The sequence below is a fragment of the Erithacus rubecula genome (assembly GCF_903797595.1).
Source record: "Erithacus rubecula genome assembly, chromosome: 17".
Lineage (NCBI taxonomy): Eukaryota > Metazoa > Chordata > Aves > Passeriformes > Muscicapidae > Erithacus > Erithacus rubecula.
Window position 1 is genome coordinate 5,497,934 of NC_136669.1, and position 20,837 is coordinate 5,518,770.

At 45.5% G+C, this 20,837-nt stretch overlaps 1 protein-coding gene across 1 annotated transcript in view; it reads left to right on the forward strand.

The window, feature by feature from the left end:
• FOXK1 (forkhead box K1) overlaps positions 1 to 19,939 on the forward strand; it is a 56,543-nt gene extending 36,604 nt beyond the window's left edge. Inside the window, exons 4-9 of the mRNA XM_079321238.1 lie at positions 811 to 957; positions 2,686 to 2,879; positions 4,037 to 4,203; positions 4,877 to 5,158; positions 7,206 to 7,430; positions 10,946 to 19,939. Of these exons, the coding sequence (XP_079177364.1) occupies positions 811 to 957; positions 2,686 to 2,879; positions 4,037 to 4,203; positions 4,877 to 5,158; positions 7,206 to 7,430; positions 10,946 to 11,163 (1,233 nt within the window). The 3' untranslated portion in view covers positions 11,164 to 19,939. The remainder of the gene's footprint in view (positions 1 to 810; positions 958 to 2,685; positions 2,880 to 4,036; positions 4,204 to 4,876; positions 5,159 to 7,205; positions 7,431 to 10,945) is intronic.
• Positions 19,940 to 20,837: the final 898 nt, after the last annotated feature.

Genomic DNA, 20,837 nt, shown 5'->3' on the forward strand with positions numbered 1-20,837 from the left:
AGGTGTTAAACGAGAAGAGTAGCAAGTGGAATTTAGATTAAAAAATAACTTAGAATGATAAAATGTAATTTTGGTGAGCTGATCTTCAGATCAAAGTTGAAAGTTCCATATCCAAAACCGCCTGATTTGGGATTGGGTGGAGGAGCACTCTACTAGATGGCTTTTTTTTTTTGTAAATTTAATTCTCCCTTGAGACAAGAAGGGTTGTTCTTGATGGAATAATGCAAAGAGTTGGAAATACGAGATCTAGCAAACAAATTAAAGTTCCTAGAATGAAACAAATCCTGCTGGAGAAGGGAAGGGATCAGGTTTCATGTTGGGCTTGTTGCTGGGAGGAGGGCTGATAACATGCTCCTGAACCTAACAGAGTGGAGCTGTAGCTGGGCAGAACTGAAGGCTTTAATTCATGAACACAGAAAGCAGTGAATGTACCTATACTCTATTTCTTGATTCCATTGCCTGTCTTGACCCCTTTCCTTGTGCTGGTGTAAGCATGTTTGGAAATTCAGTGGAGAATGGAATCAGATTGAAGTTGGGGTTTTTTATGTGTTTGTGGGGAGATGGAAGGAGATGCTTTCATCTGACTCAACCCTGTAGCTCTGTTTGCACACAAATGCCTGTGCTAAATGGGGTGATGGCAGCATAAAACAGCAGTGGGAGAGCTGATGCTCTCTTAGCTGCCCTGCTGCTCTCTTGGCATCAGTGAAAATTACAGCCCAATGTGCTTTTTAAGTTTGGGTTGTGCTATACTGCAGTGTAGAAATTCTTTATTAGTGACTAAATTTTTGTTTGTTTTTTTTGTTTGCTCAGGATGAATCCAAGCCACCCTATTCTTATGCTCAGCTAATTGTGCAGGCTATATCTTCAGCACAGGACAGGCAATTAACACTAAGTGGGATCTATGCCCACATTACCAAGCATTATCCATATTACAGGACTGCTGACAAAGGCTGGCAGGTGAGTTCTTGACACTGACAAGCTTTTAAACTACTTTGACATGGCTTATCTGCTTTGAAATGCATTTATTAAAGATTTGGGGTACTGGGAATAGAGCTGCTTTGACTGTTCCCAGAGTGAATTTGTTTAACATAAGCTGACTAGTTCATTTGTTGGTGATTAGTTTGGGGGTTTTTTGAATACTTTGTAGGGCAATGTAGTATGTTACTGTTGGGCTCTCTGGTTCCTCTTTTAATGCTGTAGTCATGTGTTTTTCATTTTGTACTTTATTTCCTTACATCTTTGCTATCATTCACTCCTCTGCCCAGATACTTGCTTAATCCTTCACCTCATCTTTGGCATGATTTCTTCAAGCAGAGAATATACAACCTAAAACTGAGCTCCAGTTTTTAATCATAGCACCTTAAATCATTACAGATGTTTTGTTTTCCCAGTCTATCAACTGCATTGCTTAAGTCACAGTTTGCAAGTTCTGAACTTGAGTGGGAACTTGGAAAACTGGAGTCCATGCACTCCTTGTGGTTCTCAAGGAAACCTGACCAGCTTCAGAGGAGGGTTTGGATATAGTTAACACATGCTAAATCAAACTTCAGTGTTCACTTGAGGGTTGCTTCCAAAGTTTCAGGAACCTCAACTCCACCTGCTTACAGACTTTTTCTTGGCATCACACCTCTGCCATGGGTGTTGTCATTTGAATGTAATACACTAATACAGCTGCAAAGGCTCTTGCAGCTGCTGATTTCACTGTGTGCAACTGGCAGGAGCAGTACTGCTTGGTGCACTTTGAGTGCAGTTGGAATAAATACATTTCTGCCTCCCTGGCTTTTCCCTGCAGTTCTAATTAATTGTGGAATTCACTTCCTGCCCTAACCTGCTCGGCAGAGTTGTGCTTTGTGAACCAGTTGCTGCATCCTGCTTCAGAGAGCTGAATTTCAGCAGGGAGTGAAGTTGCCTTTTTCTCTCCCCTCCAGTGGCATTATAAGGCTTCACCAGTGAAGAGATTGTCTAAATCTGCTAGAAGAGCTTTTGTTTTGTTTGAAAGTGGAAGAGGGATGAGTTTGTGCACATGGAGCCTTGCTGAGCTCTTCCCCAGCCCAAAAGGCAGTGCTGCACCCTGTAAGAGCTGGGCTGTTGCAGTGGAAATTATAAACAGTCTTTTCATCATCCAGAGAGCTGCAGAGTGCCACAGAGCTCATGGGTTCCTCCTAGAGCTGGCTGAGGGCATGTTGGCTGCCTTGCATTGTGATTACTGTGAGATGCAGTGTCCTCTAGGGCATGTTTGGGCACCCTGGTAATCGTTTGGCAGGTGAGCAGTTAGCACAGGCTCAGGCAACTTTTTCCACTTGCTGAGAATAAAGCCTGTCTTTTGAGAGAGTTCTGATGTGGTTTATAGTGATTTCCCCCTGCCTCAGCAAAAGCTCTGCTTTCATGGCTTTCCACAGAGAAGTCACTGCTCTGCCTGGCTCCAGATGTATTTAAGTAATGGTTAGTACCAAGCAAACCCATCTTCCAGCTTGGTTAGGAGAAACTCTGACACTTTCCCCCAGGTTTTCTCCTGCTGCTCTCCCGTGACTTTGGAGCTGTGTGAATTGAGTGACTTGTTTCTACCTTCAGCACTGATTCTGGCAGTGTGGATTTATTTTTCTAAGCTTTGTGGTGCAATCCATTTGTCTTTGTTACATATTTCTTCATGGCAAAATAATCACCTCATTCCTCTGCTTCCTGCAGAATTCCATTCGGCACAACCTCTCCTTGAACCGTTACTTTATTAAAGTCCCACGCTCCCAAGAGGAGCCTGGAAAGGGCTCCTTTTGGAGAATTGACCCTGCCTCTGAAGCCAAACTTGTAGAACAAGCATTTAGAAAAAGAAGGCAAAGAGGAGTGTCCTGCTTCCGAACACCTTTTGGGCCTCTCTCCTCCAGGTAACTTCAATTTCCTCTCATCTCTCTGCCAAACTCATTACAAAGAAAAGAAACTAAAACTTCTCCTGAAGTACAGTGAGTAAACTTTGCTTCTGTTTATAGTTTGAGAGGTGATATAGTTAGTCCTGAGGCATAATCTGAAAATTGTTCTGACTTCTTAAATGTTCAACAAAAAAAAACCAACAAAAAAAAATCCAGATTCAAACTGCAGAAATGCATCAAATAACGTATCTGTTTTGGCATCATTTCAAAGAAATTCAAAGCAGTTATCACTGGAGTGAGTGTTTTCAGATGCCAATCTCTGATTTCAGGAAAGCTGTGTTTAGATGTGGATTAGATCATAGTGGGAATGAGTTCTGTGGTATTTAAAACACTCTCCTATAGGGAAGATCAGGTTGATGGTGGTTGTCAGCAGTGAAGCAGCAGGAGGTCTGTGTGGCTGCTCCAGTCAGCCTCACTGCCTTGTGCAATGACAGCTTCTTTGAGCCCTGTAGCTGTGAGGAGAAGACTTGGAATTCAGCACTAGCATGAAACTGGAGCAGTTTCATGGAACATTCCTCCCACACCTCCTATTTTCTCTGTTAAAATGTGGGGGAAACAGGAGGAGAATTTTTCAGCTTTTTATTCTGATTTGTCATTAAAGAAACGTACAATTCCTCACGTGTTTGGTGCCAGAGGTGGGAACCAAGTAGTTGGGGGGAAGGGAAAGGAGGAAGGCAACAGGGAGAAGGGAAGCAACTGCTCTATAAGCATATGCAGGGCCAGACACTTGCCTCAACTTGCATCTCTCTTCTTCTCCCTGTCCCTCTCAAACTCTGACATAGGTTCTTTGAGAATGACTTGAAGTTATAAAACTGATCTGAGCATGTGGCATTTGGGGATTCTCTGTCAGTAGTGGGTCTAACAAGGAAGTGTTAACTTTACTCTGAAGCGTCCAGTTGCCTTCAGCAAGGAATAACACAACAATATTTGGAGCTGGAGTGTTTGTGGTGTCCCTGTGTGCCTTTCAGCTCTTCCCAGCAGGACTGCAGTGGGTGGTGTGGAGGAAAGTCTGTCCTTCCTAGAGAATCCTGTACTGGACATAACTCTGGGTGTCTGCTGCTGTCTTGTGGTCAAAATGCACCTGCACTTGCCAACACTATGTTTTGGTGTTTCAGGAGTGCTCCTGCCTCCCCTACTCACCCTGGCCTGCTGTCCCCTCACTCTAGTGGCCTCCAGACTCCAGAGTGCCTGTCTCGGGAGGGCTCACCCATTCCACACGACCACGACTTTGGGTCAAAGTTAGCCTCAGTTCCAGAGTATCGCTATTCCCAGAGCGCGCCGGGTGAGTAGCTCTTGTTCCAGAGGGTGGCTGTTCATGTGCCCCACGTGCCATGCTGAGGACACCACAGGCTTCTGCAGTGGTTTTTTGGAGGATCCAGGGCTCTCTTTCCCCTTTGCTGTTAGAGTCTGTTGGTGCAAGTACAACTTCAAACTGTTTTTTATTCCCCTTTGGATGAGGGGCAGAATGTGTAAGGCAGCTGATCTAACCTTGGGCTAGGTGGCTGTAAAGATCTGACAGCAGAGTAGCCCTGGCAGCACACAGCTCACTTGCTCTCATTTACCAGCCTCTGGATAAGATCAGCTTGGTTACACCAAGCTCTGGTGCTGTGGCCAGGGCCTGGTAATTATCTGCTTGTCAGCTGTGCTCACCTGGGGCGTAGGGTGAGCTTGGAAGGCAAAGCTCATTAAGGTAAGCTTGGTTTGGGGTATTTTCCTAATGTTTATTATGGCTTTTATTCACAGAAATATACTCAGATGACAAGTAAGGTTTTTGTACATTAGGGAGGAGAAGTTTGAAAGTGGTATATTTGAAGGCTTGATTTTTTGTTTGTTTGTTTGTTTCTACCTCCATTCCTGCCAGTGCTGAAGCATTGGGCAGGCTGGAAGTGCACAGATGAAATAAATGGGAGTCTTTTTGCCTCTCCTGTTAACATGTGCTTCTCTTTTCTGTTCAGGATCTCCAGTGAGTGCCCAGCCAGTGATTATGGCAGTTCCTCCCCGACCATCCACCCTGGTGGCCAAGCCAGTGGCCTACATGCCAGCATCCATAGTGACTTCCCAGCAGCCTCCGTGCCACGCAATCCACGTCGTTCAACAAGCTCCCACTGTCACCATGGTCCGAGTGGTGACCTCCTCTGCAAACTCTGCAAATGGATACATCCTCACAAACCAGGGCACAGCAGCAGGAGCTCATGAAGCTGCAGGAGCAGTGTTGGACTTAGCTGGTGACCACCGAGGTAGCGTTTCGCCTCCCTTGCTGCTCTGCTAATAAGTCTTGAGCAGGCTCAGAGGGGAGAGTGCTTGAACATTTTCACTCACTGGGCACTGAGCTGTTAAAAAAGATGTTTTTCCAGGTAAAATTTAAACCAAATGAGAGTTTATCCATTTTTTGTCTCCACCAGAGAGCAGGACAGCTGTGTTCCCTTGTCTCCTGGGGAACAAAACTAACAGACTTTGGAGCCTGAAAAAACACACAGTGGTTAAAATTTGCTTATTATCATAGAATGATCATCTCATTCCAAGCCCTGTCCAGTCTGGCCTTGGACACTTCCAGGGATGGGACAGCCACAGCTTCTCTGGGCAACCTGTGCCAGGGCCTCACCACCCTCACAGGAAAGAATTTCTTCCTAGTATCTCATCTATACCTGGTCTTTCAGTTTGAAGCCATTCTCTCTTGTCCTGTCTCTCCATGATTTTGTAAATATCCCCAGTACCAATATTATGCCTGTGTATTGGCTATGAAAGTGTGTGCCTTTTCCAGCCAAAAGAGAGAGCCTGGGAAAGGCTGCAACTCTGCTCCAGCATGGCTTTGGAAATAAATGATTGAGCCCTTCTTTTCTGCAGGCCTGGATTCCTAGAGGAAAGTATGTGCTTCTGGAAGTGCAGACAGTGCCCCATTAAAGCAATCTTCAAAAACCAGTTAGAACAAAGGCCTTTTTTTGTCCCTAAGCTGGAAATTCCAGCCTCGGGGGATTTAGTGAGTTAAATATTCTCTTGCTGTGATCTAGACAACACCTTGTCTGCTCCCCATTTCAGAAGGTCTTAGTGCTACAAGGTCAATGTATGTTGTACCAGCAGCAAAGCTGGTTTCTCTGACTTTTATGTGGGCAGTGGGATAATGATCCCTCTCTCCAAGGGAAGGGAAAAATGACAAAGAGCTTCCCCTCTTGCAGCAGCAGGACCACTGGCAATTTTAGTTCACTGATTATCTTGCTTGAGTTTCACTTGCATTCTCTAGAAATTCCTGTCTGCATCCCATACATGTTCCTGAAGCACTAACAGTTGCAGCTGCCTATCACCTGCTCCCTTCTTTCATTCACTGGTTCTTGCTGTTGCCTGTTCTTTCCCTACTTGTCCCACTGGTATCCTTTTGTAGTCTATACTTTCCCTGCTTGCTGCATTTTCCTTCCTAATCTCCTTGCTTTCCTTGCCTTTTCTCTCCCCATTCCCATCAGGTTGCCTGCAGGTTTCAGCTCAGTGCTTACATCCCACCTGACTCTGCTCTTGTTGTGTGAGAATGTTAAAATGGGAGAGGCTTTCTTTCCCTACAGGACTAATTAGATTGTACTTCCTGTCCTCTGTCCTTTGAGACCCACAGAGCCCCTGGAAGAGTGGTTCCTCTCCTTTCCTGCATGTCTGACAGGATGCTGTCCTGTATCTGTTGCATACCTGCTGAATTCACCTGCTACTTAACCTGGGAAGTGAGAAAAGTGGTTTAGTGCTCTCAAGCAGTTACCTCTGTCCAGGAACTCTGCTCTCCTTTTTTATTTTTCCTCCATCCTGTTTTCTTCCTATACTTCCACAGCAAAAGCTGGCAACTGTGGGAAGACTTCCTTGTAAATCAACCTCCGTGCAGGCCTGACAGCAAGCTGCTGCAGACTTTTGGCTCCAGGCATTGTTTAAGATCTTAATGCCTTCTGCTGTGTGGTATTGAAAGTCAGGCCAGTTTGTTTGAAATTACAAAGTAAGCTATGAGATTTGCAGTGCTTGCTGTCCATATCACAGCTGTGATGTGCCAATAAGGGAGGTGATGCCTTTTTAGGGAAAGAGATCAAATTGATGGGTTTGATTTTTAAAAATTTTTCTTGTGGCTTATGCTGTAAGAAAAATGATGTTAATATTGTGTAGAGTAAATGTGCAATGGAGATTAATTTAGTGTTTCCAAATCCTCATCCCTGACCTTCTGTGGTGCTGTGCTATTGTAATGCTGGGGTGTGTATGAGAATAAAACCTGCCTCTAAGGCAGGGCGGTGACTGATCCTTGTCTCCTCTGCTGTTCCGCAGGCATGGACGAGAAGCCAACGATCGCCTTTGCCACCATCCCCACGGCCAGCCGTGTTATCCAGACAGTGGCCAGTCAGATGGCACAGGGTGTCCCTGGGCAGACTGTCACCATCCTGCAGCAGGCAGCTCCAGTGGCCCTGGGGCAGCACCAGCTCCCGGTGCGGGCGGTCACCCAGAACGGCAAACACGCCGTGCCCACCAACAGCATCGCGGGCAGCGCCTACGGTGGGTCTGCCCCCTGTTCCTGCCCCCCAGCCCCTGCTCCCTGTTCCTGCTCCCCTGCCCCTCCTCCCTGCTGCTGTTCCCCAGCCCCTGCTCCCTGTTCCTGCCCCCCAGCCCCTGCTCCCTGTTCCTGCCCCCAGCCCCTCCTCCCTGCTGCTGTTCCCCAGCCCCTGCTCCCTGCTCCCCTCCTCCCTGCTGCTGCTCCCCTGCCCCTGCCCCTGCTCCTGCTCCCCAGCCCCTGCTCCCTGTTCCTGCCCCCCAGCCCCTCCTCCCTGCTGCTGCTCCCCAGCCCCTGCTCCCTGCTCCCCTGCCCCTGCTCCCTGCTGCTGCTCCCCAGCCCCTGCTCCCTGCTGCTGCTCCCCAGCCCCTGCCCCTGCTCCCCAGCCCCTCCTCCCTGCTGCTGCTCCCCAGCCCCTGCTGCTGCTCCCCAGCCCCTGCTGCTGCTCCCCAGCCCCTGCTCCCTGCTCCCCTGCCCCTGCTCCTGCTCCCCAGCCCCTGCTCCCTGCTGCTGCTCCCCAGCCCCTGCTCCCCAGCCCCTGCCCCTGCTCCTGCTCCCCAGCCCCTGCTCCCTGCTCCCCTGCCCCTGCTCCCTGCTGCTGCTCCCCAGCCCCTGCTCCCTGCTCCCCAGCCCCTGCTCCCTGCTCCTGCTCCCCAGCCCCTGCTCCTGCTCCCCAGCCCCTGCTCCCTGCTCCTGCTCCCCAGCCCCTGCTCCCTGCTCCCCAGCCCCTGCTCCCCAGCCCCTGCTCCCTGCTCCTGCTCCCCAGCCCCTGCTCCCTGCTCCCCAGCCCCTGCTCCCCAGCCCCTGCTCCCTGCTCCCCAGCCCCTGCTCCCTGCTCCTGCTCCCCAGCCCCTGCTCCCTGCTCCCCAGCCCCTGCTCCCTGCTCCTGCTCCCCAGCCCCTGCTCCCTGCTCCCCAGCCCCTGCTCCCTGCTCCCCAGCCCCTGCTCCCTGCTCCCCTGCCCCTGCTCCCTGCTGCTGCTCCCCAGCCCCTGCTCCCTGCTCCTGCTCCCCAGCCCCTGCTCCCTGCTGCTGCTCCCCAGCCCCTGCTCCCTGCTCCCCAGCCCCTGCTCCCTGCTCCCCAGCCCCTGCTCCCTGCTCCCCAGCCCCTGCTCCCTGCTCCCCAGCCCCTGCTCCCTGCTCCCCAGCCCCTGCTCCCTGCTCCCCAGCCCCTGCTCCCTGCTCCCCTGCCCCTGCTCCCTGCTCCCCGCCCCTGCTCCCCAGCCCCTGCTCCCTGCTCTCAGCCCCAGCTCCTGCTCCCTGCTCCTTCTCCCCAGTTCCTGGCAGCCCCTACTCTCCTGCTCCCCCACCCCTGCTCCTCGGCTCCTGCTCCCCAGTTCCTGCTCCCCAAGCTCAGCAGCCAGGCTGGATAGCTGCATTTTCTCCTCTTGCTTTCTGTGTGTCAAGTTATTCCATGTGTCCATCTCAAAAGTAGTGCAATTCTTCCACTTCTAGGGCTGTAAATCAGTGGGTGGTTCCCTTCTGTCCACCTCTGCTCCCTTTCCTGGGAGAGCAGCCCTGCTCTCTGGCAGAAAAGCCCTGTCCTTCCTTTGCCCTTGGCTATGCAGTTATTAGTACTGAGACTCTCTACCTCTTGAAAGTTACATGTTGAAAGTGTCAGTGATTCTTGTGGAGAGCCTGTTTTCATTTATTTTCTTCTGACCAACAGCCTTTGCTTGTAACACTCCAAATAATAAAATTTCCATGGTGCTTTTTAGATCTTGTAAAACATGACTCAGTAGAGTAATAAGAAAATAACATTCTTCCCCATTCCCCAGGTGAATGATTGTAGGATTTTTGTATACACAGGATGTGTTCTAGTCATTTGTCAGGCATGGTTTTTTTTAAATTCCATATAAGCCATGTCATGGCAGCTTCCTCTTGCTTGCTCAGCACCTCAGATTTTTTTCAGCTGGGGATTGGAATATCCAGGTTTCTTATGGCTTTTTTTTTCACTAAGAGGCCAAGCCCTTCTGCTGCCTCAAGCTGGTGCTTTTGGGAGTTTGAAATGAAGGACACTGCTGGGCTTTGGGTGCCTTTCATGAAGACATGAATGCTTCTACAGAATTTTCTGCCACATCTCTTCACAGTTATCACCTGGCCTGAATTGCAAGAATCTCATTGGAACTATGAAAAAATGATAGTGATAAGGTTTTTATGCAATTATTTTAAGATATTAATAGATCAGATAGGTCAAACTTCTACTAACCAGCAGTAGCATTTGTCTAATATAGAATCAGACAGTTTTTTATTTAACATTTTTATGTTAAAATATTTTAATCTCGCCAAACTTTTTAATTCATCAAAGTGGGAAGTATTCCAGTTGCATGAGTATTTTTTTGTAAGTGGCAGTAAATTTTCTGGTTCACAAAACAAAGCCTGAGTCTCTTGACTCTCATCAGTACTAAGTTGACTTCTCTTCAGCTGCATCATTTAGGTTCTCTAAGTCACTAAGCTGTAATTGCTGACTGCCCTCATCTATACCCTATTTTTTTTCCTTCATCCTCTTGGTACTCTACAGCTTTCTTCTCATGCCTTGGTAGAAGTCACTGGGCTTTGAGGGCCTTTGTTCTGTTGGCTTTGTTTATTTATCCTAGGGCTCCTTTTTTCATGCATTTAGCAGTGAACACAGCACTGATGTTCAGTCCTTCCATCCTTTGCAAATGAGTCTGGAGGGCAGAGGATGTGCTGTTTCCTGAGTCCCCTTTGGCTTCCTCTCCGATTGATGCAGTGTCCAAAAATTGCATGTGTTTTGTTTTCCAGGCAGTGGTGTGTGCCAAAGTCAGTGTGTAAGCACATTCTCTGTCTGGAACTAGGAATTGTAGACATTTTTACACAGGGTTGCTACTTAATCATCTTTTTTTCTTACCACTTGTATTAATGGGAGGGTCAGACTTTGTGTCAGTACTGCAATACAAGATTGGAAGTCAGAAATTCCTGTGTTCTGATCCCAGTTCTGATGGGAACAGATGTGGTTGTCTGGGGTAAGCTCTTTCCTGCCCCTTTTACAAGTGGGTTGTCAGTACACTCAATACTTGCATTCTATTTCCCAACAGCCTGGTTTGTTCTTCCTGTGTGAGCAGGGTTCAAGAGAGCCTCTAAACCTCCAAATGAAAGGCCCAGCACATGGATGTTGGAGTTCATGAGAAATTCTCTGACCACCTACAATCAGAACTACCTCTCAAAGAGATGTGCTGTAATTTTAACTAGAACTTGATCCTCCCCTACTGGGAATAAATACTTAGCTAGTAATGCTTTGTTTGACAGTGGATGGGAAGAAGGAAGTTCTCTTGTGAGAGGGGCTGTTGCTGGTTTGGTAAACTTGAAAATCTGAGGTTGTGGAGGAAGAGAGAAGGACAAGGCAAGCCAGGCATTCAAAATGCAGTGGGAAACAGCACTTGACCTTGTGCCAGCTGTCACTTTTGATGGTGGGATTTTGTTTTGTTGCTTTTCTTGGAATAGCAAAGGCTTGTTCTGCTTCACCCCACTAATTCTACTTCTGTCTCTTATCTTCCTTCCCAGCTCTTACAAATCCACTGCAGCTCCTTGCAGCCCAGGCCAGCTCATCCACTCCTGTTGTCGTCAGCCGGGTCTGCGAGCCGGGGAACGAAGAGACAGCAGCAGCATCCAGTGAACCTGAAGTGAAAAGATCACGGATAGAAGAGCCCAGTGGAGCTGTGCCAGCCCAGCCTGGAGTCATCACATCCACAGTGCCACAAGGACAGGCAACCAGTGAATGAAGAACCGGTGGGAGGAGCTGGAGTGATGGCGGGGTGGGCATGGGATGGCAGGAGCCCTAAAGCAGCTTTCACAGGAAACCAACCACAACTGTAACAGCTCAAAACACAGCTGATAAAGAGCTCTTTTTAAAGGCAGATTTTTCAATGGGAGGACAACAGCTGTTAGAATCACAAGGTGCCAAAAAGAATGGAAAATCCCTCCCAAGAACCCATATCTGGAACTCTGTTCTGTCTCTACTTATGGGATATTTTGTCCTTTTACTTTTTTTTTTAAAAAAGTGTCAAAAAAATACAGACAACTGATTGTATGACTGCTGGGATATTTTTAACTATCTTTTCCCCTTTTGGCTCCAAGGGGATGGGATTTGCAGTTCAGAATCTTAAAGAATGTAATACAAATACAGTCTGCTCCCTGGAAAGAAAACTCCTCACGTTCAATGCCTTAATACCACGCTTCTGAGAGCTTTGAACCATAGAACCATTTTAAAAAGGTCACCTAAGGCAATCAAATTCTGAAAGATGGGTGCACAACAACATTAAAGAAACATGGTACCAAGCTTAAAAAAAAAGGCAAATGATTCTGGTTTTTTAAAACAGAAAATTCTGAATATAAATGCTTATTTATATGGGGATTCAGGAGGAAGAGTTTCAGGGCTCAGCCACCTGGATTTCCAGATGCAATTTCTCTCCATTCTCTCTGAGGGAGAATAGGATGACAGAGGAACTGTATTAACTTGGTTCCTGTACAAATGTTAAAAACAAAGGGGTTTGTATCTTTTCAAATAATTTCTTACAATTATTCATCACTTGCTGTGGGACAACAGCCAAAGTATCTTGATGCCTGAGGATCACAGGGAGAAAAATGCCTCCAGGAGGTTCTGTGTGCATTTGATTGATCACAGCTTGTGTGGAGCATCAGCTTTTGTTCAAATCAGGACTGTAGGTGAAGGCATGGCCACTGTCTATGTGAACTTAACAAAACACTGGTTGATGTTCTGCACTAGAGCAGTCACCTTCACCTCCTGGTGGTGCTGGGTCCTAAGCTTGATGGAGCGTGGTCAGGAGGTCAGAGCTGACCCTCTTCCATGGCTAACTGCAAAATTCCTGTCTCACTCTTTGGAAAGGGAAGTTGAAGGCTTGGATGAGAGGCAGCAAAGGTCATACCATGGTTCATTCAAATTCTGTCAGAGTGTAGTAGACTAAGGCAAAAGACCTATTTTGTATGTGGCAAAACTCACTGGAGGTCTTCAAACAGTTTTACCAAAATTGATTTGGAGGTTTGCTTTCATTGCTTGGCTCCCTCTCCTGTCTCTCCTGCCTTGAGGACCATTTGGGCTGGCCAGTAGGAGGAGGCCTTTATTCAAATTGTGTTCCAGGCTCCTCACATAGTGCAAGGATGTCTTTTGAGGAAGGCAGATTGACTCACTTCAGCCACGTGCAGCAGTGGGTGCTTGTGACACCTTATTACTGGCAAAAAAAATCCACCCCTGCCTGTAGCCTCCAGCAAACCCCTTTGGCTTTACACCCTTTGCAGCCCCCTTGGCTAACATGTCTTCTGGCAGCACAGCAGAGATTTTTTTAATTTAGCAAATGTTACAGCTTTGGTAATGGCAAGAGAGACTTAAGAGAGGTGGGCTATGCCTCTGGTGGGTTATCCCCCATCTGTACTGATTTGCTGTCCTGTGCAGACAAAGAGGAGCAAAACTCCCTGCAGAAACATTGCAAAAAGCCTTCTCCAGTGTGCAGTAAATGATACTGTCAGCATATCCATGAGGATTAGGGGTAAGGCACAGCCCTTCAGTGCCTGCTGGAATCTGGGGAGCAAATCCACAAGGTGACAGCTGGCATCACTTGTTCCCTTCTAGGTTTCCTTTGTCTTTGCCAAATCCTATTCAATAACCAAGTCCCACCACTTGAATAAAAAACCCCAGACATGTTTAATTCTCAAGTCCATTGTTTTGTGAGAAATACTGCTGAAAGAAGGAAAGAATTTCTTGGTCTCATAATTTGTGGTTACTTTCTGCGGAGAGAGGCACATAAAATATTCATGACAGATCATTTATCTGAGCTGTGCTTTCAGAATTCAGGTGTGTGCCCTTAGTGACAAGTTATTAGATGGGATTTTAGTACTTTGAAATGGTTTTGTGAAGGAGGATTGTAGAGACCACAAAGTAATTGAAGCAGGCTGGCCTCCAGCTGTCCCTTCTCCCGCTAGGAAGGCGAGGTGTGGTGCAGTGGAAAAGCACACAGATTAGCTCTGGTTTCTGTAGCCTTTTCAAAGGCAGGAGTCAATAAAATGAACTTCAAGGTGGAAGGCACAAGTGAGAGTGCAGCACAGCCTATCTGTGATGAATCATTACTTTGGGGTGACTGCTGGTTTAGATACAGGCACGCCTCTGAACCAGCCCCGAGGCTTGGGAGCGCTCCGGAAGCACAGCAGTCCTTGGGTTTCCAGAACGTTGGGTGAGTCAGAGCAAGATGAAAAACCAACAGAAAACTGTTCAGGAGCTGCCAAGATTCTGTGGATTTCTCTTTGCTGATGCTTTTCTCTTGAAGAGTCTAAATAACTAAACCCTAAACTTCTGTAAACTAGTCCAGCACCCAAGACATCAGCTGAATGACAATGTTTTCATCCACCATAAAGCTGCTGCTTTCTAGATATCTCTTGAAAGTCCATCCTCAGGTTGCATGTGTACATCTGCCTCCTGAGTATTTAGAACAGAATAACATTTCTGTCTCTTCTTTTTGTGGCTCACAGTGCCTGCTAGTTCAAATGGGAGTTGAGGATAAGCAAATATCTTTGTCTGTTCCCCCTTTCTGCTTGTCTGGAACTTGTCAGTTCATCCTGTCAGGGGTTTTTGCTTTATCAGTCTGCTGCATCCCTCTGCTACTGTAGGAAGCAGTCCTGCCACTAGCAGATTTTTTTTTTTTTTTGGTAGGTTTGCCTAAACATTGCCTGGTACCAGGTAAAATAACTGTTCTTGCTAAATCCTTTTGAGAGCTGTGGAAAAGTGTTGTCCTCATCCAGAACATGTGAGATGAAGACATCTAGTTTCAGGCCTCCAGATGAATTATTTCAACACTGCTCAGTCTTGAAGACAGCACCATTCTTTCTACATACCAGTCCTGATTCTCCAGGCTGCAGAGGCATGAAAGTTAATGTGGTGGTAGAATTAAGTCTTCAGCTAGAAAGAAAATGTTTACCTTAATGGTTATATGCAGGATTATTTTGAATTGATAATCTGACTTTTTTTTACTGTCTAAAAAGTTGCATCTCTTCTTTGATTGCATTAACTAAAACTGGTTTGAGGGGAAGTGAAGGTGTAGGCTTCACTGGATTTTCTGCTGTCTGTGTAATGAAGGTCAAGGCATATTCAATATTTAAACTATGATAACTTAGATCTGGGAAAACTGTAAAGCCAAGTTCTTAATGTGTGAATTCACTTTCCACCATTCCCTATTGATTTTTTTTTTCACCTTAGGCAATGACATTGACTAATTTTACTTTGATCACAGTTCGTTTATAGCAACTTTCTTTGCCCCAGTTTGCAAGAGTTGAATGCAGTCATTCTTTGTTTTATTCCACTGAAATTCCATGTTGTTTGTCTTGACCTTGGCTCTTATGATACAGAAAGCTTTTTAGAGAAAGATCAATTTAATCTGATTTAGTGATAACACAGCACAGTGGTGAGCACAAAATTGAAGTTCATGATTAGCTCATATATTCTTTTCAACTCTTTTTCCTTCCCATATTCTTCCCTCCCCCATACCATTAACACTGTCCCCTGTAGCATATCCAGTCATTTTTATCCACTGACAGGAGCAGCACCTTGCATTAAGCTCTGCCTGAGGACTCAAGGATGAAAATACCTGTGGAATACATGGAGCTCCAGAGCAGGTTAAGAGAGATCAATTTGGTCACCTGTATTAATTTTCATGCTGTGTTCTAGACATGTTACTGTTGGGCAGAGCTTATTCAGGACAGTGTTTTCAGAGACATGTTTTAAAGCTTTATAAGAGGAGAGAAAAAACAGCTCAAGCTCTTGCAGTGCTTCTGCCATCATGGTCTAGCATCAGATTTTGGGGGGAGTAAACTTGATTTTGCATGTTTGGTCTTGTGTACTGACTTAGAGTTGTCATTCAACATTCATTTCTGCTTTTGTTTTTCCTTTTTCAGTGGGGAAATGCCCACAGTATAATAAAACTTGGAGCACAGAAGACTAGGGACCTGTATGTAAGCAAGTGAGAGCATCTGACCTGAACTCTGTTGCAGTGTGGTATGGAACTCTTCTCCCTGCCTGCTGGAGATGTTCAGCTGGTGTTGGAGCTTGTCATCTATGTTAGCAAGGGGGTATTTATTTGGTATCACTGGTGTGTGCTGGTGTGTAAGTGAATGTCAAAATGTAGGGTGAAAGGAGAAGTGTTTCCCTGCTCTACCTGGGTTTGGGGACCTTGGATGACAAGGATTTCACCTAGCAGTAGTTCTGTACCTTTCCTTAGAGAGTCTACTCTCACCACACATGTTGAAAGCTTCTCAGCAACATAAGAATTTTCCATGGAGCTATATTTGTTCCTTGCCTCTTAGTAGAACCCAGCTCTGCCTCCTCTGCATGTTGCAAATAGATACTTGAAGATTCCAGTAAGATTTTTCCAATTTGTTTCCTTTTTTTAAGGCTGAACCAGTCTGGTTGTCTTGGTCTCCTCTTGTCCCTCAGGTGGAATTGCTGCAGGAGCTCACTGTGAGTCTTGTACAGGGGAGCCCAAAGGCAGAGATGCTGCTGCAGACATGATCTGGGGAATGCTGCATGAGTTGGAAGAGGAATCCTTTTCCTTGGCCTGGTAGCTACACTTTTGCCAGTACAGCCCAGTACCTGTTTGGTCTCTTGCTGCAGGACAAGTGTAAAGTCTAAGGAGCAAATCACAGAGTGAACTGGATTGCATTTGTGCAGGTGCAACCATGTTGTCCCTCTCTCCCAAGGGACAGTGATAGTTTCAATCCAATGCAGAACTTGCCTTGAGCTTCTACCTGCTGCAAAATCTTTGAGGTTTTTTAAGTCTTGCTGCTAATAAATTGGACTAGGGCATTAAGAATGAACCTCTAAAGGAACAGGACTTGCTTCATAATTTTGCCCTTGCTTCACGCTGAGTTTTTGAGTTTACAAATGCCATCCTGCAGCAAATGATCTGTCTTCTCTTGCCAGCCAGTCTCTTGGGCAGCTCCTGTTTCTGCTCCTCATCAGTTTTCCCCCTCTGTTTGTAGTTATTTCTGTCAACTCTAGAGTCCTTTAATCCAACTCCTAATTTAATTCCATTGCTTGAAGGTCTGCATCTGGCGAGGATTCTTGTATTAGGTTGCAGTTACACGAGTAAACAATCTGTTGTAGAACTTTTTGTGTCCTTCTGGGTGAAAAATTATGCCCAAGCTGCTGCTACTATAGCATACACTACTGCTGGAAAGTGTAGCTTCCCATGGAGCCAGCTGTGCTGCAGAAAACAGTTACACTACAAGGTCATCTGGGTTGCTGGATTGATGGGATTGGGAGGCAATGCCTTGTTGCATGTTGATCTGCACCTGGTCCAAACGTGGCTGGGGATTCTCTCTCTGGGCTGCCTGGCAGCTGTCAGGCTGTGATTTGTTCTGTCAGCATCTCTCTCTGCTGGGTGGGTTGTTTGCAGGTCAGTGCACGTGTTTGTGCATACAGGTGTGGATTTATTCCCATGCCATAGTCAGCAGGGGGAATTTTGTAGCTGTGAGGGTGGGATTTCTCTGTTAGGGTGTCTTTCATGGGGCAATAATACACCAGGGAGCATTTTAGTTTGGCCTGAGCAAGACATTTTGAAAAATACTTGGTTTTCTTGGAGCACTATATTTAAATTCCAAATTCTGAATTCATTTTTGACATTTGTATTTATATGTTTGGAAAATTCTTTTGATACCTTTTCAATTTACCAACACTGAATTAAAACCTTTCAGAATGTATTGTTGGTCCTCTCCTTATGTGTCACTTTAAGTTTCAGAGCATGAGGGTAGTTGTGCTAAAACTACCCCTTTGCTCTCAAGGCAGAAAAAAACCATTGGCAATTCATGGGTGGCAGCTAAGGAAGAAACCCTTTAAATATTTTTTTTCAGAGAATATTAAATTAGATCTGTGTAAACATGAAATTTATATTTATTAATGTGTGAGTGTGTGAGCGTGTGTGTCAATATAGATATATAAATGGTCCATGACTATTTCTTTCTCTTGAATGGTACTTACACAGACTTTTATACAGTGTGTTGGTAAATTCCTGCACCAGGCACTGACTCTGAAAGAATGATGAACCTATTTTTGTAACAAATGTGAGCAGCCAGTGGAAGCAGCTTTATTTCAGTGATTGCTTTCATTCCTCTCGCAGAGCAGAAGAGGCAACTTGGTACTTGCATCTTCCTTGTGTAGGATCCCTGAAAAAGCTTCTGGCTTTGTCCTGCTTTCAGCAACCCCAATTCATGCTGCTTTTCTGGCAAAAAAAAAAAAAAAACCCAAATGGCACTAATGAAAGCTGGAATCCTTTCTTGTCTGCAGTTCTCTCTAGATGCAGTATCAGGGAGTTCTTTACAGATTCTGCTCTGTACCTAATGGGACCTTATTTCTAACAGAGGAGATTAATGGGGGGCCCATGAGGAGGCTGTAAGGCTGAGGAATTCTTTCCTGTTAGGTGGCTAAGCTAAGACTGGGGCACTAGGAAATAGTTTCTTTTTCTCTGTGGTGAGATTACTTTCCTTTTATCATGCTTCTGTCTCTTTGTGGGGTGAGGTGTGTCTATATCCCCTTAAAAACGAGCACTGAAGAGTTTTTCTAATATTTCCATTCACAGGGAGTAAATTTTACTGAACTGGCCAAAGTTCAAGTGTGGTTTAATTCCACAAGGATCACTAAATTCACAGAAAGGTGTATTTTGAACCACGTGGATCTTTTGAGAATAAAAGGAGGTGATATTTGAACTTCCAAATCCTAATTGCTCTTCCAGAAGCAGAAATTCTCTGTGAGGATCTGAGTGAAAGCTTCACCTCAGCAATCACTGGCTGGTGATGGGGCTTCAGGGAGGACAGGGCTGGTGGTAGGAAGAGTGACCAGAATAGGAGCAGTGAAATGAAGCAGCTTTCCTCCTCATCCAGCAGAAAACTGCCCCTGTGAAACCCAGATTTCCCCTAATATTTGGTTGTTGCCTCGTGTCTGCTGCCAAGTTATGCTGTGATCTGGACCTCTCTGTCCTGCTTCTACCCCACCTCATTTTCACTTAAAGTAATCTGAGACAGAGCCTTCCTTAAAGCTAAAGGCAATGGTGAGGAGAAATGTCTGGTAGCTGAAGAAAAATGAGATTTAAATGGAGCAGAAAAAGTGAGAATTCCTTCTGTTTCACTGTCTTGCTGCTAAAAGTCTGGTGCAGAACATCCTGATGTTCTGCTGATTTATATGCTGCTCTTGGGAGGTGGGCAGGCTGCTAAGTTGGCTCTGTAGCAATTGAATTACTGTAAACCTAAACTTGCTTAATCTCCCCTTTTTTTCTCCCTCAAATGGGCTTGAAGTAGAGGGAACCAGAGTATTGTTTCTAAGTTCTTTTTGCTTTAATAGAAAACAGAATGTAAAAAAAGAACACACCAACAAAAGCAAAACCAAACTCATTCAAATATAATGATACAGAAAATGGCTTTAAAATATGAAAATTTTACAAGACCATATGTTGTGTTGGGTTCTGGACATGCTGTTTGTGCTGAGGGGGCTGGCCTTGCCCAGCCTGCCAGCCAACCTCCACGTAGCCAAAAAGAGCATTTTAAGAATCTGTAGCTATCCAAAGGACTGTTATTCAAAGGACTGTTAAAAGCTGTTTAGGGATAAATCAAAAGCTGTGTGTGAGCAACGGATGGTAAAGCTGGAAATTCAGATCCAACTCTGAATAATTGCCCTCATGAAAAACAAATTCAGAAAAAATCCAACTCTCCCCCTGTTCTGCAGATGCTCGTTCCCACCGAGTCCCTGGGGAAGGCTGAGAGGAGAACCTGAAATACCTCAGTGGCTTCACAGAAGGGTTTGCTACAGAGATCTGGGCCAGCCTTACCCCTTTCACCTGGTTTGGCACTTATTTTATAAAATAAGAAGGTGATGGAAAGGGGAAACTAAAGCCATGCTTGCATTTCAGTTCCTGGTGTTGCCTGTGCAAAACACCTCCAGCCAGATGTTTTGGGGTTTGTGGGATTTTTTTTTTTTTTTTTTTTTTTTTACAGCTGATATCAAAAGTTGTTTTTTGGGGGTTTTTTTAAGTGACTTGTTTTCGTTATCAGTGCTTTTTAAAAAGCAGGTGTGTATCCCAAGGGGGAAGCTCCATGTGGGGCAGTGGATGTGAAGTTCATGTTCTTTCTCTGGCCATGTTGCAGCACTGCTCCTGTGAGATGCTCAAGGCAGCCTGGCTCCCACCAGGCTGTGGGATCCTGCATCCAAGGAGCAGGACCTGTGTTTCCACATCAAATGGGATACAGTGGTTTTGTTTGTTTGTTTTTTTAATATAGAGCCATACATTTTTTTAAGTAATTTGAGATCTGAATGTGATTTCTAATGTATCGAGAACGTTAATATTTTAAAGCTATAACAAAGGTTTTAAATTTCTACTTTTTTTTTTTTTTTTCATTTATTTTAACTGTTCTGTTACCTTAATTTGATGTATGTGGTTGGGGAATGTTGCTTCTCCTCTTAGCATTTGTTTCTATAACCAGAAATAAAATTATATATGAAAGAGAAAATGCCCTGAAATTGCTTTGCTGTTTTTGGATGACAGACTTGACTCCTTCCAGTGTAGCATCACAGGGGGGTTGAGTTTCCTGCAGCAGTGAGAGGACAGTGGGTTTAATATTTTTTCCTTTTTTTGCATGTAGGAAGGAAGTGTGTATCTGCACACCTTGCAGTGTTTAGAGTTCAGACACCCCACTTGTGATCCCTTGTCGATTATTTGGGCAGCTGTTGACTCACAGCAGAATGAACATATGGACTTGTGTGTTTGAGATCTGTGATGTTTCCCCTGGGGCTTATAAACTCTTCCTCCAGCTCCAGCTTTTGTTTTGTCATGAAGTGAAACATTGTTATTTTGAAAGTTAAACTATTCCAGTGCGTTCCCCTGTAATTTATAATAATTGTTTTCATTTAAGCCTGTGAGATCAGAAAACAGTACTTTATCTGTCTTGTAGTTAGACATTTCCTCCTTTGTCCTCCTAATGCTGCTTTGTCCTCCTAATTTAAGTTTTGAATTTATTTTGACTAAACATTCTTAGCCCCAGAATTAAATAGGAATATCTTTTAAGGCTTCAATTGACATAAAGTAGCAGTGATTCATAGAATTTTAGAACCATAGCATGGTTTGGGTTGGAAAGAATATTAGGAATCACCTCATTCCAATCTTTGCCATGAGCCTTCCACTATGCCAGGGTGCTCCAAGCCCCATCCAGCCTGGCCTTGGACACTTCCAGGGATCCAGGGGCAGCCACAGCTGCTCTGGGGATCTGTGCCAGGGCTCCCCACCCTCACAGGGAAGAATTTCTTCCCAAAATCCCATCTAATCCTGCCCTCTCAGTTTGAAGCCATTCACCCTTGTCTTGTCACTCCATGCCCTTCTAAAAAGTTTCTCTCCATCTTTCTTGTAGTGTC